The sequence below is a fragment of the Micrasema longulum genome, unplaced genomic scaffold (assembly GCF_059751315.1).
Source record: "Micrasema longulum isolate JH-2025_06_02 unplaced genomic scaffold, ASM5975131v1 h1tg001091l, whole genome shotgun sequence".
Classification (NCBI taxonomy): Eukaryota; Metazoa; Arthropoda; class Insecta; order Trichoptera; family Brachycentridae; genus Micrasema; species Micrasema longulum.
Genome location: NW_028278279.1, coordinates 389,301 through 402,224, shown reverse-complemented (window position 1 = coordinate 402,224; position 12,924 = coordinate 389,301). Strand labels below are relative to the sequence as shown.

General features: G+C 31.6%; 1 protein-coding gene across 1 annotated transcript; it reads left to right on the top strand.

The window, feature by feature from the left end:
• Positions 1–149: 149 nt before the first annotated feature.
• Positions 150–11,970, top strand: Wdr37 (WD repeat domain 37). Its single transcript, XM_088233395.1, has 10 exons — positions 150–255; positions 420–631; positions 711–827; positions 2,538–2,726; positions 3,294–3,466; positions 3,954–4,194; positions 6,265–6,403; positions 7,278–7,347; positions 9,334–9,510; positions 10,486–11,970. Exons 2-10 carry the CDS (start codon positions 451–453, stop codon positions 10,609–10,611), a joined length of 1,413 nt encoding a protein of 470 aa, XP_088089521.1. The 5' UTR covers positions 150–255; positions 420–450; the 3' UTR covers positions 10,612–11,970.
• Positions 11,971–12,924: the final 954 nt, after the last annotated feature.

The window sequence follows — 12,924 nt, the reverse complement described above, 5'->3', positions numbered from 1 at the left end:
TTCAAATCATGTCATTAAGTGGATACTTCATATAATTAAAAATCAGCGGTGATTTCGATGGTTTTTTTTTTTTTTAGAAAAAAGGTTTGCGATTGCTGAACAAAAACGTTATTTTTAGCCCAGGTAATCCATAGACAATTTTCTCAGCTGTCAAAAGGAAAAATCATCCGCGCCTGTCAACAATGTCAATCGCGAATTATAAAGTTTAGTATGAAGTAAATAATTATCGGAAAATATTTCTTCATACTCCACTCGGTATGTTTATTTTACACACTAGTATACAAATATCAACTTCTTGATTTAAATTGTTCTTGTGTTTTTATAGGGTTTTGAAATAAAAAATAATGGTTTGTTTATTTGCACCTGAATATTGGCCTTGACAAGAAATTATTTATTCATTAGATAAACTCACATTTCAGGTTGCCCTTGAGAGGAAAGTAGATATTAGATATGAAGTCTAGTAAAAGAAGGCTTCAGAGTTTGGCGGAAGGTTCGGATATTATGCCTAACTTATTTAAGATAGATCAAGATTCGGAATGTTCGATTCCACCTGTGTTTCGAGCCCGATTACATGAATTGTTCTCCCAAATTGAAAAGGAATTTGACATACTGTATGCCGAAAACATAAACTGTAAGTAATATTTCATTTTTATTTATTTGAAATTGCGTTTTTGTAAGATTTTGCCGTGTGATTTTTTGTTTGTTTTTAGTACAAGAAAAAATAGAAGTTTTAAGTGAGAGATTAGAAAGAGAGGCATATGGAGGAGAAAAACCAAATATTGATACAGTAGACTTTGATGTTCAAGGCAAACCACCAAAACAAAAGTGTAAGTATATTTTTTATTGTTTTGTAACATGTATTTTTATTTAGCCTTTTCCTTATTTGTGTTAAAATATGTAGTCTTTTGTTTTTTTTTAAACTTAATTTGCAGTTTTCAGAGTAAGAATAAATTATTTCGTACTTTTTTATTAATTACTCAACCATTAAATACTAACTTACCTTGAAATATTTATTGGATAACAAAACATTCGTGAAATCCCAGCCTTAATGATGATAGTTAAGTGGCATGGCTATTAAGGTAAGGTATTATGGATTATCAGGAAATTCTATGACTCACCACAGAACCCAAAATACCCAAAGGTACCCCTTGCCTACTTACCAACCATTTTATGTCATAAAATCCTAATTTAAAAATCATAAATCACTCTTTTAAGGCTCCTTTTTCTAATACTATAGTTAATTATTTTCTTTCAAAATAAATTGTGTTATCAGAAATAACAAATATTATAACATGTTTTATTGAATAAATAAATAGATTACATGATGTTTGAAAAAATACAAAATATAAATATATTTTTAATGAAATCATTGAAAATAGGTAAAAATATTAACAACCCCCAACTCATACAGTTTTTACAACTTTTTTGGAAATATAGTTGCAAATTAATTTTGTTTTTATGTAATTCCATTTTTCCACACATTTTTCTTGCTCCCTTGGAAAACGTAAAAAAAGAGGTTTTGCTGTATATAATATTATCATAGGTGGAAATTCTAAATGAGAGGAAAGGGAAAGTTTATTTATTCTTTTAGTATATATTTATAATTAAGTATATTATTCGTCCTAATTTAACACAGGATTTAAGCCCCATTCGGTAGGGACTAGACTTGTGTCTCAGTGAAATGTAATCAAAATTATGTTTGTAATGTCCAAGAAATACTATTTGGATATAATTTTTTTCTACCTCTGAAATATTTACATTTTATCCCCTACACCAGTGGTCGGCGAACCGCGGCTCTTTAGGCACTCGAGTGCGGCTCAGCCCTAGTTACACTTTTTGTTCAAATTTTTTATTCTACAGTTTCTATAGAAAAACTTCTAGAACTATTGCCTTTTGAATTATTGAGGATATTGCAAATATTATAATCGAATGCATGGAGAAGCATCATATTAAACTTGATGAAATTATTTTAATTTCAACATATGGAGCTAAAATTATGACTGGTTTTTTTTTCGGAACAAAAATGAATCACGAGATGCTTTTTTACCATTGCATCATTCATCATGAGGCGAAAAATTTCAAACGTTACTGGCTTGGTGATCAAGATTTTCAACCCAATCGTCGTTAAATCTGCTTTACATTGCTAATTTAAAGAATGTTTACTCAATAACAAAGATTAAATACAGAGATCTTCACTGCATAATAAGGTTCGTTGGCTTTGAAGAGGAAACAGTTTAACAGTTGTAAGGGTTTATAAATAAATTTTCAAATAAAAAAAAACGAAAAGAAATTTGGCTCTTAAAAGAAATCTTAATCGTCGTAGTGATGATCTTTTGCTCTTTTGACTAACGACTTTGCCAACCACTGCCCTACACCATTTCAAACTTCCACCATTGTTATGATTCCTTCGTATTATGATTTTTGAAATCACACTAGTTATTTTGGTTTTGCTTATATTTTATCACTTTACAATTTTGCAAGTTTACAAGTTTGTTCCATCACAAAATTTCCGTCATCTGTATGTTTGTATTTTTTAGTGACCCAAAGTTCCCAAAAAGTGAAGGCTAGTCATAAACTTAAAGTACAAACTAGTAAAATAGTTTCTAGCTTTAAAGCTCCCAACTTCAGCTGTCAACTGGTTCGCGAATTCACGGGACACAAAGATGGGGTTTGGGAGGTGACTTGCGCTAGACCTGGACAGCTTCTCATCGGAACTGCTTCTGCAGGTATTATAACATTTATATAAATTGGCTATAACAAGCAAGTTAATTTTACAAAAGAAAATAATTGCCATAAATATGTTGACTGAACTAGACGATCTTGTACTGAAGTTTTGTGTACCTTTACACAGGCAGTAATTATTTAATTTATTTTTTTACAATTTTTGCATATTAAAAAATGATAATTTCTACAAACTTTTAAAATCGACAATATTTTATTGTATTTGTATTTCTTTAGATATAAATTTGTGTTTTTAAATTTTATAATTTCACTATAAAAAAACATATTTAGTTCACATCACGCGTAAGTGCATGATCGACACTGGGAATGAAAATTTCAATCCTAATGCATATCACGCACATTTATGTAATTTTATTTTTTGACATATCTGAATATTTTAAATCATATTATATTTGACTAAAAGCATAAATTAACAGCATAGAAGGAATTTAGCAGGAAAAAAAATTGGCATTCCTCGCTCATTCCCCTTAGCATCGTGTATTTTTGATAACCTTTTAACAATGTATTCTTAAAAATATATGTATAAATATTTAATCATTTATTTTTTATAGATTATTCGGCTTCAGTTTGGAGTGTCGAATGGGGGAAGTGTTTACTTCAATACTTGGGTCACTCCGGTTCAGTAAACTCTATAAGATTCCACCCGACTAGAGACATCGCACTTACTAGTAGTGGAGATGCAACAGCCCACGTATGGCAGGCAGCTGTGAATTGGGATCTACCAGTATGTGTCTTCTTTAATATTATTATCAGCAAAAAATAAAAAAAGTATAAAAAAATAAACTGTTGCATATGCAAGAGCATTAGTTATGCAATGCCAGTAATTCTGAGGCCATGTTAAATGTGATCTGCATAATATAAGCTGTATTTGTTGCCTATTTAATGCATGCTTTACAGTTTATACAATTTTGATTTTATATTCTATGCGGTCGGTAAAATACTGATAAAATATAGGCTATAATGAAGAATGATTTACAAAAATAAATTAATCACTAACTTTGTTAATCAAATTCACAAATTGATTGGTTTTGAACAGGAGAACAGGATGTTATAAATATAAAATTATTGTATACTGTAATAAATAAAATAACCCTCGCAAGTGAACAGAATTTACATTGGAATGGTATATTCATTATGCCATTTGTTCAATTTTTGCTAGTTCTATAAGATTTTGCTTTCTTTTCTTATTAATGTGACTGTTTACTACCCAGCTCCGCGGCCAGTCTTCCGAGGAGGAGTTGGAAGGAGGCGGTGGGGAGGATGGCTGCGGCGGAGGAGGGGAGGAGCGTCCGGAGTGCCTACGTACACCACTGCTGGAGCTTACAGGCCATGCAGGGGTGGTGGTCTCCGCAGACTGGCTCGCAGGGGCCGACCAGGTGATCACGGCGTCCTGGGATCGCTCTGCCAACTTGTATGATGTCGAAACCGGAGAACTTCTGCACTGTTTGACAGGTAAAATATCGTCAGTTGTCAGGTAAAACTTATTGAGTACAGATTTATGGTAAAGTGACTTTATGTCACAAAGTTCTATATTTTTCAACAATCTCTTGCATGAAAAAATCAGTTAGTCCATTATGAGATCTGAAACAGCTGTTTATGACTATACAATTTCACTCACTACAGTTCGAGAAATATAATATAATTATAGACATAAAGTCATTTTACCAGTTTTACCTGTTAACCAACAATATAAAAATAATGCAATAAGTAGAAAGTAATCTTTATTTTTCAACATATTACAACAAAGATGGAGAACATTTTAGAGCGGGAAACATGAAAGGCTAGGTATTTACAGGGCTTATGACCTGTCATTGGCTGGTTTCAGTGACCACTTTACTCACTGTGTAACACTCGCCATTTTGCCTATGTTTTAACGTGGATATTTTTTCAATTCTTCCACCTGTAGATTTTAGCAAAGTTAAAGAACTGAAACTTTTATCAATGTAGGTGAGATTCACCTGGCTTAATTATGTCAACTAATAGGGTTCTCTATTAACTAAGGTTCTAACCTACCAAGGTTAAGGTATTCACCTGAAAACATAAAAAAAATATTCTTGGACCAGTTGGTTTAATCAATCTGTTGCAATATGTTAATCTTAATAAGGGGTAAAAATCCAGTTTTTTATGTACAAACATTTGGAGAAGCTTAAAATATAGTTTGTTTTCTTGTTTGTTTATTGGATCTTAAGCTATTACTATATGTAGCATTTTCCATATCTTGGCGGGTGAAGAATACAGCTCTGTGTGTTTTTTGGCTAGATGGCTACTCAAGTAAAAATCCTGAAAAATCCACCTCGTAGTGTAGTGGTTGGCACATTCGCCTACCATGCTTGGAGTGCCAGGTTCGATTCCTGGTAAAGTCAATATGAATTATTTGTTTATAAGGTGGTTTTACTCCGCAATCTTTCGTTATCCGTGGACTGGCACCTGAAGTGCAAGACTGATCACCTTACCGTTTTGTAACATATGATTGAGATCCACTGGATTAACTTTGGTTATGCAGTACCTTATGTACCATTAGGTTTGGAATAGGAATTTATTATAATTGTTATTGTCAAACACTTACTCTGACCCAAACAGATACATTTAAGCATTTATCATTATTAATATGTATGATTATTTTGAATCTTTACTAAAGTACATTCAAGGAGACTGGGTTGCTAAACACGTGCGAACCACGAGCTCACTGCGTGATATCATGTGATTGGCCATTTTCACTACATGGCAAAAATCCACACAGCATGATTTAATAACATAGGATGGATTGATATTTATTACATCATAATATTTTTTATAATTATATTTATTTATTTAATACCAGGCAAACACAATAACCAGGCCAACTAATCTCCACTTGATTTGCTTTCGCATGATTTTTACCTGACAGTAGCCGCTGAATAAATTTTAAATTCAAAATTATATATAATAAAGGTCAATCCACCCTAATTTTACCATGCCGTGTGGATTTGGATGATACATGTGAAATTGGCCATTCTCTGTTGGATATTATGCAGCTAGTTTGTTTGTTTGGAAATTCTGGTAATAATTAACACAGTACAGTCTGCCTTTTCAACCTTATCGTAAATATGTACCGTATTTTGCGGACAATAAGATGCATCGGATCATAAGATGCACCCCAATTTTTTGGTTGAATTTTCAGAGTAAATAAGTGCATTTTATGGTCTGAAAACTATGTTTACTAACTATTGTGAACTGTATGTTTTATTAAAATGAAACATTATTTTTATTATTTATTGTTTTTAGTAACCTTGTAAATACATTTATTTGGGACAGAGACACAGTTTATAGTGACACAATCAGGAATGACCCATGCCTGTGAACTTGCCCTGACTCGCTAGAAAATCTGTGTTTAGTCAGGGCACTAACAATGCATTCACAAACATACATGCACATACAAATACATGTTATAATTTATACATTGTTTATATGAAGTTTTTACACATTAATATATTATATTACATATTATATTTTTCACTACCTCCATACAAATAATTCCTCCAGGTCACGATCATGAGTTGACACACGCTTCAGCCCATTACTCCCAGAGGCTTGTGGTTACAGCTTCTCGTGATACGACCTTCCGACTGTGGGACTTCCGTGAGCCTATCCACTCGGTGTCAGTCTTCCAAGGTCACACTGAGTATGTATTTAAATTGTATTTATAAAAAACTCTATCAAGTAGAAAGAAATAAAGGTATACAAATTAAACATTATTTTTTAAATATTTCGTTCTTCTTTCCCTATAAATAAACAAAAATATGTCTAGTATATAATTTTGTTTTATTTTTTAAAAGCGAAATATTCACATTCTTATGATTCACCCGAATATTTTCATTATGGGGGCCATTTTCAACGCGTTGTAAAGAACTCACTATTAGAAAATGGGTATAAAGTTGTGGTAGAGTGAGATGCAAACTTTGGACCTCTAATCTGTGAGTCCGCGACACTACCCGGTTAATTAATTATATTTCTACCAAAAATAATTTTATAACTAATCAATCCTTTACTATGAGGTTGGATAATAAGTCCTTGACTTTTTTGAATTTTCGGCTTTGTTACTTGAAAACCAACACTGCTTCCGTCAACTGCTATCTCCCCCAAAGCTTTGAGCAATACGCGTCATTTAGTTTATGTTTGACAACTGCATGAATTTTTGAAAAAATTTGGCATTTAAAATTTAACAAATAAAAAAATAGCTTTACTTTTTGTGGAAAAACCCACAGCTCAAACCAAGGTTAAGCTTGTTGAATAGTGCATGTGCTTATTAAAATGCATGTCGTGTTGGTTTTATATTTTTGTGCAACAACTATGGTGAAAGTGTATAGTGGGTTTTTCATGTTGGTTTAATTGGTGTACTGACGAAGAGACGGGTACGTCTCGAAACCGGTAGACAGAAAAATCTTTAAGTGGTTATATACAAAGATTTCATAAAATAAACATAAAGTAAAATGTTTGACCACAAACTTAATGCTTTAAATGTTAAGAACATATAATTAATTCTATTTTATTTTCAGGAGTGTAACGTCTGCAGTATTCACAAGAGAAGACAAAGTTGTTTCCGGATCAGATGATAGATCTGTTAAGGTACATTATTATTTACTTAATTTAATAACCTCAAAAAATTTGTAATACTTTCTATCGCTTCCTATTATGAAAAGGATATGTGAAAAGTCCTGCCATTTACTATGTGGCTAACCTTATTTATTTATTTATTAATGAAATCATACAGTCTTTATATAAAACAAGGTACAAAAGAACAATTTAAAAAAGTAAGACCAATTACAGATTTCACACTAATGAATGCAGGAGGAGAGGGGAAAATAATGTAATTCTAAAATAGTAAAAATAAAAATATAACATAAAAAGTTCATAAAAAGGAGAAGACATTGTAAAGCTACTCTACTTTCCTCCCTCTGTCTCTGCTTCCATGAACATTTCAATTTAGTTGTAAAAAATCACAACCAACAATAAATTATTCGATGCAGGTATTAGATGTAGGTAAGTATAAATTAAGAGTTGAAATCAAATGTTTAAAATTAAAAGTAAATAAAGTATGATAAAATAATTCAGAAGAGTCTTACCTAAATCTTGGGTTTCAGCTACGTCATTTGTTTAATGATATAATGTCTAGAGCCGTGTCCTTCCGGAAGATATAGATTATATTCACAGCCATTTTGGCTAGAACGATCACAAAGACATAATTCTAAAACCCACTGAGAGTTAAAAAAAACACTACTTACTCAACAAAACTGCGTCTCGCTAGCAAGCCTAGAAATTCTCATATAACGAGAAAATGCTAGCAGGATACTGTTTATTAAGTATCGGCAGGTTGGTAAATGTTACACGAGCACCACCAATGAGAATTCACAGGGTCAAGAAATGTGTTCACATCCGTAATATTATTTTCTCAACTTTTTTTCTGTATCTTTACGAACTCCTAAATATATATTCTAAAATTAATTCCCTCTTTTGAACTTAATAGTGCGTTGTGCATTGTTACTCTCATCCCAGCATATCTCTACATTTGTTTGTTTTTTATATTTTAAATTTATTATTTTCGTTTTATCTTATTGGATAGCCAACAGACATTTATAAAAGTATAAGATACATATTATAAATATATTTCGTAAGGTCAAATTAAAGGCTTCCTCTTAATATTGGCAACATAAATAACTGTCATATAAATATAATACATTATGTTAAATAACGAATCATACACAACTGTAATATTATTAATGTACATGTAATTTATATTATTTTTATAAAATAAATAAAATCTACACTCGAATATCGGTTGCACAGTTGCAAATTATAATATGTATTTAAAAACAAAATTTAAACACGTATATTGCCGCTGATACTGCAATACCGCGTAACCTGTGTTTTTACGAAAATGTTTTACTCCAATAAATTTATTAATGGGACTAAGCCGCTAGTTTTAAATTATCGCTATTTTTATTATAAATAATCATAGTTTTTCTGATACTCTTGCAATATTTTTGGTTGATTAAAATTGCAAGTTGCATTATCACCAACGATATGTACTATTTAATAATCTGTTTACCATAATTTATAAAAATCATATAATTTACGCCTTTTGTAGCAAAATACAACTTTACTTTTTTTTTTAAATAAGAGTGATATATCAAGTAGCGAAGGGAAATCATTCAATTTAAACACACATCACCACACACACTTCATGACTAATAATTTACAATGTTACCACAAAATTAGCCTTCGAATCGCCTTTTCCAATTCATCATAATATTAATATTTATTATCACACATAACAAAATGATTAAGTTGGAATCTACACCTTGGGGCTATCTTCATATGCCACAATCATGATATGTGTGAGTGTGGGCAGATAGCACACTGTCAAAAAACGTTTGTAGTGTCCACACAATAAAAAGCGTGCATGGCGCTCACTTAAACACACTGTAGTGCTACAATTGTGCACTACACACGGTGTGGTCTCATCGCTAATATCAAGTCTTGTATTCTATCTAGACTTATGTGACGTCATAGCCATATTGATACAAGAATTAATATAAATGAATATTTTGACAGGTGTGGGACCTACGTAATATGCGCTCAGCTCTGGCGACCATTCGCTCCGACTCAAGTGTCAACCGGATCGCAGTCAGCTCAGGGGGACTTATTGCCATCCCTCACGACAACAGACAAGTGCGGCTGTTTGATCTGCAAGGACAGAGAATGGCGAGGCTTCCAAGAACTAGTAGAATGGTGAGTAACTACCGTCATCCAGGAGACTTCAATATAATACATATAATCAAATCAGCTATCCTATCCATCGAATGGCCATCCCCTTAATTTTCCTCCTTTTAGTGTGTTTATCTACTCATCTTCACTTTATTTCCTTTTTCTTTCTTCTTTCTTTCTTTTTTTTAGAATTAATTACATGTTTAGTGTAATAGTTATGATTTTATTTTATGTTATTTTCTATAATGCTTTTAACTGTATATTGTAAGAGTTCTCTGGGTGTTTATCAAATAAATAAATATACTTTATCAAAAAATAACTCGTATCTCCAGATTAGCTCCAAACATACAGTGCATGCATTATGTAGGTGAAGTACTGCAACTCAAAAAATTTAGATTCAGTAGCTTTATTTTAACAATGATTATATATAGCTTCAATGACTTTATTTAACAATGAATCTGAGAGGTTGATGATGGCTGATAGATGGCCAGCGGATGTTCTCACTTAATCATACATTTATAAACAATTTTTGAACAGAACATGTTTTTTTAGTAAATTTAAAATCAAATGACAGATGATATGCATCATAATATGGTTTTTGACTGTTTTAAAGCAGAGCATATACATGTGGCCAAATACTTGACATAAAGAAAAATGTTGAAGGTAGAACACCAAAAGTCAAAAAGGGATTACAGGTAAAAAAAGAAAAAACATTGTCGGTCTCTTTCTGCCTCATTCCGCAAATATAAAAATCACCTCTCGGATAACTCAATTTTGGCTATAGTTGCACAGCGCATCAGTCAGTTATCCTTTTTACCATCGATATTATGTTATCTTTAATTATTGCTTTATCTGATCGCATAAAGTAGCATCTGACATTCAAGGACGTGGTCAAAGAGTTAACACAAAATTTATCTAATAGAAATTCCAACACTTAATTTGTTTCACCAACTGAAAAATGGTTTTGCAAAAAAATAAGTTATTCTGTTTTGTTTTCAGGGTCACCGGCGAATGGTTACTTCTGTGGCTTGGACTGATGATATGTCAGCCACTGTTAACTTCTTTTCTTGTGGATTTGATCGCCGTATTTTGGGCTGGTCCATTCAACCTTCAAAAGAAACATAGAATGTCTTCTACTAAGCTTAGTTCAAATGTATCACCTCTTATTTGCCCAAAACTAAGATAATGTTTCACATGTTTTGACATCTCGTTACATTTCACACATTTGTGAATCTATTATATAGATACTTTAAAATGATAATTTTATTTCTATTATTATTTGTGTTTCAATGTTTTCAATTACAAATTACATTTTGTAATACGGCAACAATATATTATTCTTTAATTTTATTAATTAAAACAAATACAAATCATAATGCTGGACCACAATATAACAACTTTAATCTTACTGTAAATATATTGACCATCGTATGTCACAATAGTGTCTTTTCACTTTTTTCAAATGATTATTTTTAAATAAGAAAAAATTACGAGGCTAATGCTATTATTATTTTTTCTGTGTGATCTCAGATAAATTTCCTAAATATGCATATTTTTAACTACCTAAATACGAGACGTTTGGCGCCCTATAGGACAAATGACACATATTAGATTACCGCGCCATGCTTGTACCCAATGTCTGTAAGTAGCACACTTGGCAGGCATGATGCGTCAAGTCAAAATGACGTAACGCCAACCGCGAGCCATTTTGAATGTGTTCGTTTTAAAACTGAAAATTAGTTTTCTATATGTTTATAGCAACTTACCTATATAATTAGAATCGTAAAAATCCACTCTAAATATTTGATAAATTTTCCACTTTATTCCCAATTTATGAAAATACCATATTATGAACTTATTTTTAAATTTTTTATTATCGTGCACTTTGTTTACATTATATTTTCTGATGAATTCACAAGCACAAAAGGTTTTTCTGGGTTATTATGCAGTGTGTCATTCGCACTTTTTTCCGATATTTCGGATCGCATTGCAGTGTTCATCATCAGGGTTATTGTTGATGGACACTGTAATGCGATCTAAAACATCGGAAGAGTGCGAACAACACACGGTATAATGACCAAGAAAAACTAATTGTGCATTTGAATGGCCATGAAAATTTATGAAATTTACATAGTGAGTGTTGTAATTCAAAACTTATGGAACACTTCGGTTACATTATTTGTTTTATTTTGTTTATAACTTTCTTTATTTATTTAACATGTTTAATAAAATAGAGCACAATAACGTGGCTTATAAATAAGAAGAAAAAATGTAGGTAGGTATGAATGTACATTTGTGTATTATTTCTTGCCTTATCTTGTGCTTATTGTAAATATGAAAAAAATCATTTTTTTGGCACTTTGGCATTTTGTCTTCGTTTAAAAAAAAAACCACTTATATTTGCGATATGCTCTGGGAAAAAATGGAATGGCTTTTTGACACACTATTTTATTACATAAATTTATTGTTTATCAAATGTGTAAAGAATTTTTTTTTTTCCTTATGCGATAAGGGTTAAACAACACAGATTTCTGCTGAGCCAGCTGCATATAGCATCGACTGTGACACAAGACAAACCCCAAGTACATTTAAGATTTTTAAAATAAATAATGTTTTGTCTTCTTTAAATGTTAGACACATAATGTGTTCAACATTCCGTTACTTTGATTAATTTCATGTTTATTTCTTAAAAGTACCTGGGCCTAATATGATTATTTTCTTAAAAAATGTAAATATCTAAAAGTATATTTACATAATGATTTTAATTCATAACATAATAATATGTAATGTGATTTTCAGACAACGATATGTATATATTGTAACTTTGAATATACTATCTAATATGTATTTGTTTAAACGGTTTGTTAACTGTCTCGTTGAGTTTTGTGGTTAAATATAATTGCATTTCTCTTCCGTGTTATTCTTAAAGATTTTTCAGCTGAGTTGTATAATAATAATAATAAAGTCAATTTTACTTTAATAACATATCAGTTTAATGCCACATAAATGTATCGTAGAAAATGTATAATTTTTCCCAAAACTCTGCAAAATATTTTTATGTTTGTCACCACCATCAATTCCTCATCCATAAAGGATGGTGCATAGGGGACAGCATTTTAAAATACAATGCAGCGTGCCTATCTTAATTATCTGTCACGGGAATGTCAGGTGATCGGTCTAATGCTTCCGGTGCCAGTCCAAGGGCATGCTTCAATATAAAACCACCTTTGAAAACAGGCATTTCACGCTGACCATGGTAGGTGAAAGCACCAACCTAGTCGTTGGAGGTGGACTTTTCTCCACTCTATTTCCTTTTTTAGGATTTTTACCTGAGAGCAGCCGTAAACACTTTTACATACAGTAAATCCCCTGTTTTACGTTTTTCAAGGGAGCAGAAAAAAAAGTGTTAAACTGAAGAAAACGCTAAAGTGTGTAAAT

Coding starts and splice junctions, on each gene's coding strand:
- Wdr37 (XM_088233395.1), top strand. CDS start 451: ATGAAGTCTAGTAAAAGAAGGCTTCAGAGTTTGGCGGAAGGTTCGGAT. Junction 632..710: donor GTATGCCGAAAACATAAACT/GTAAGTAATATT, acceptor GTTTGTTTTTAG/TACAAGAAAAAATAGAAGTT. Junction 4,195..6,264: donor ACTTCTGCACTGTTTGACAG/GTAAAATATCGT, acceptor TAATTCCTCCAG/GTCACGATCATGAGTTGACA.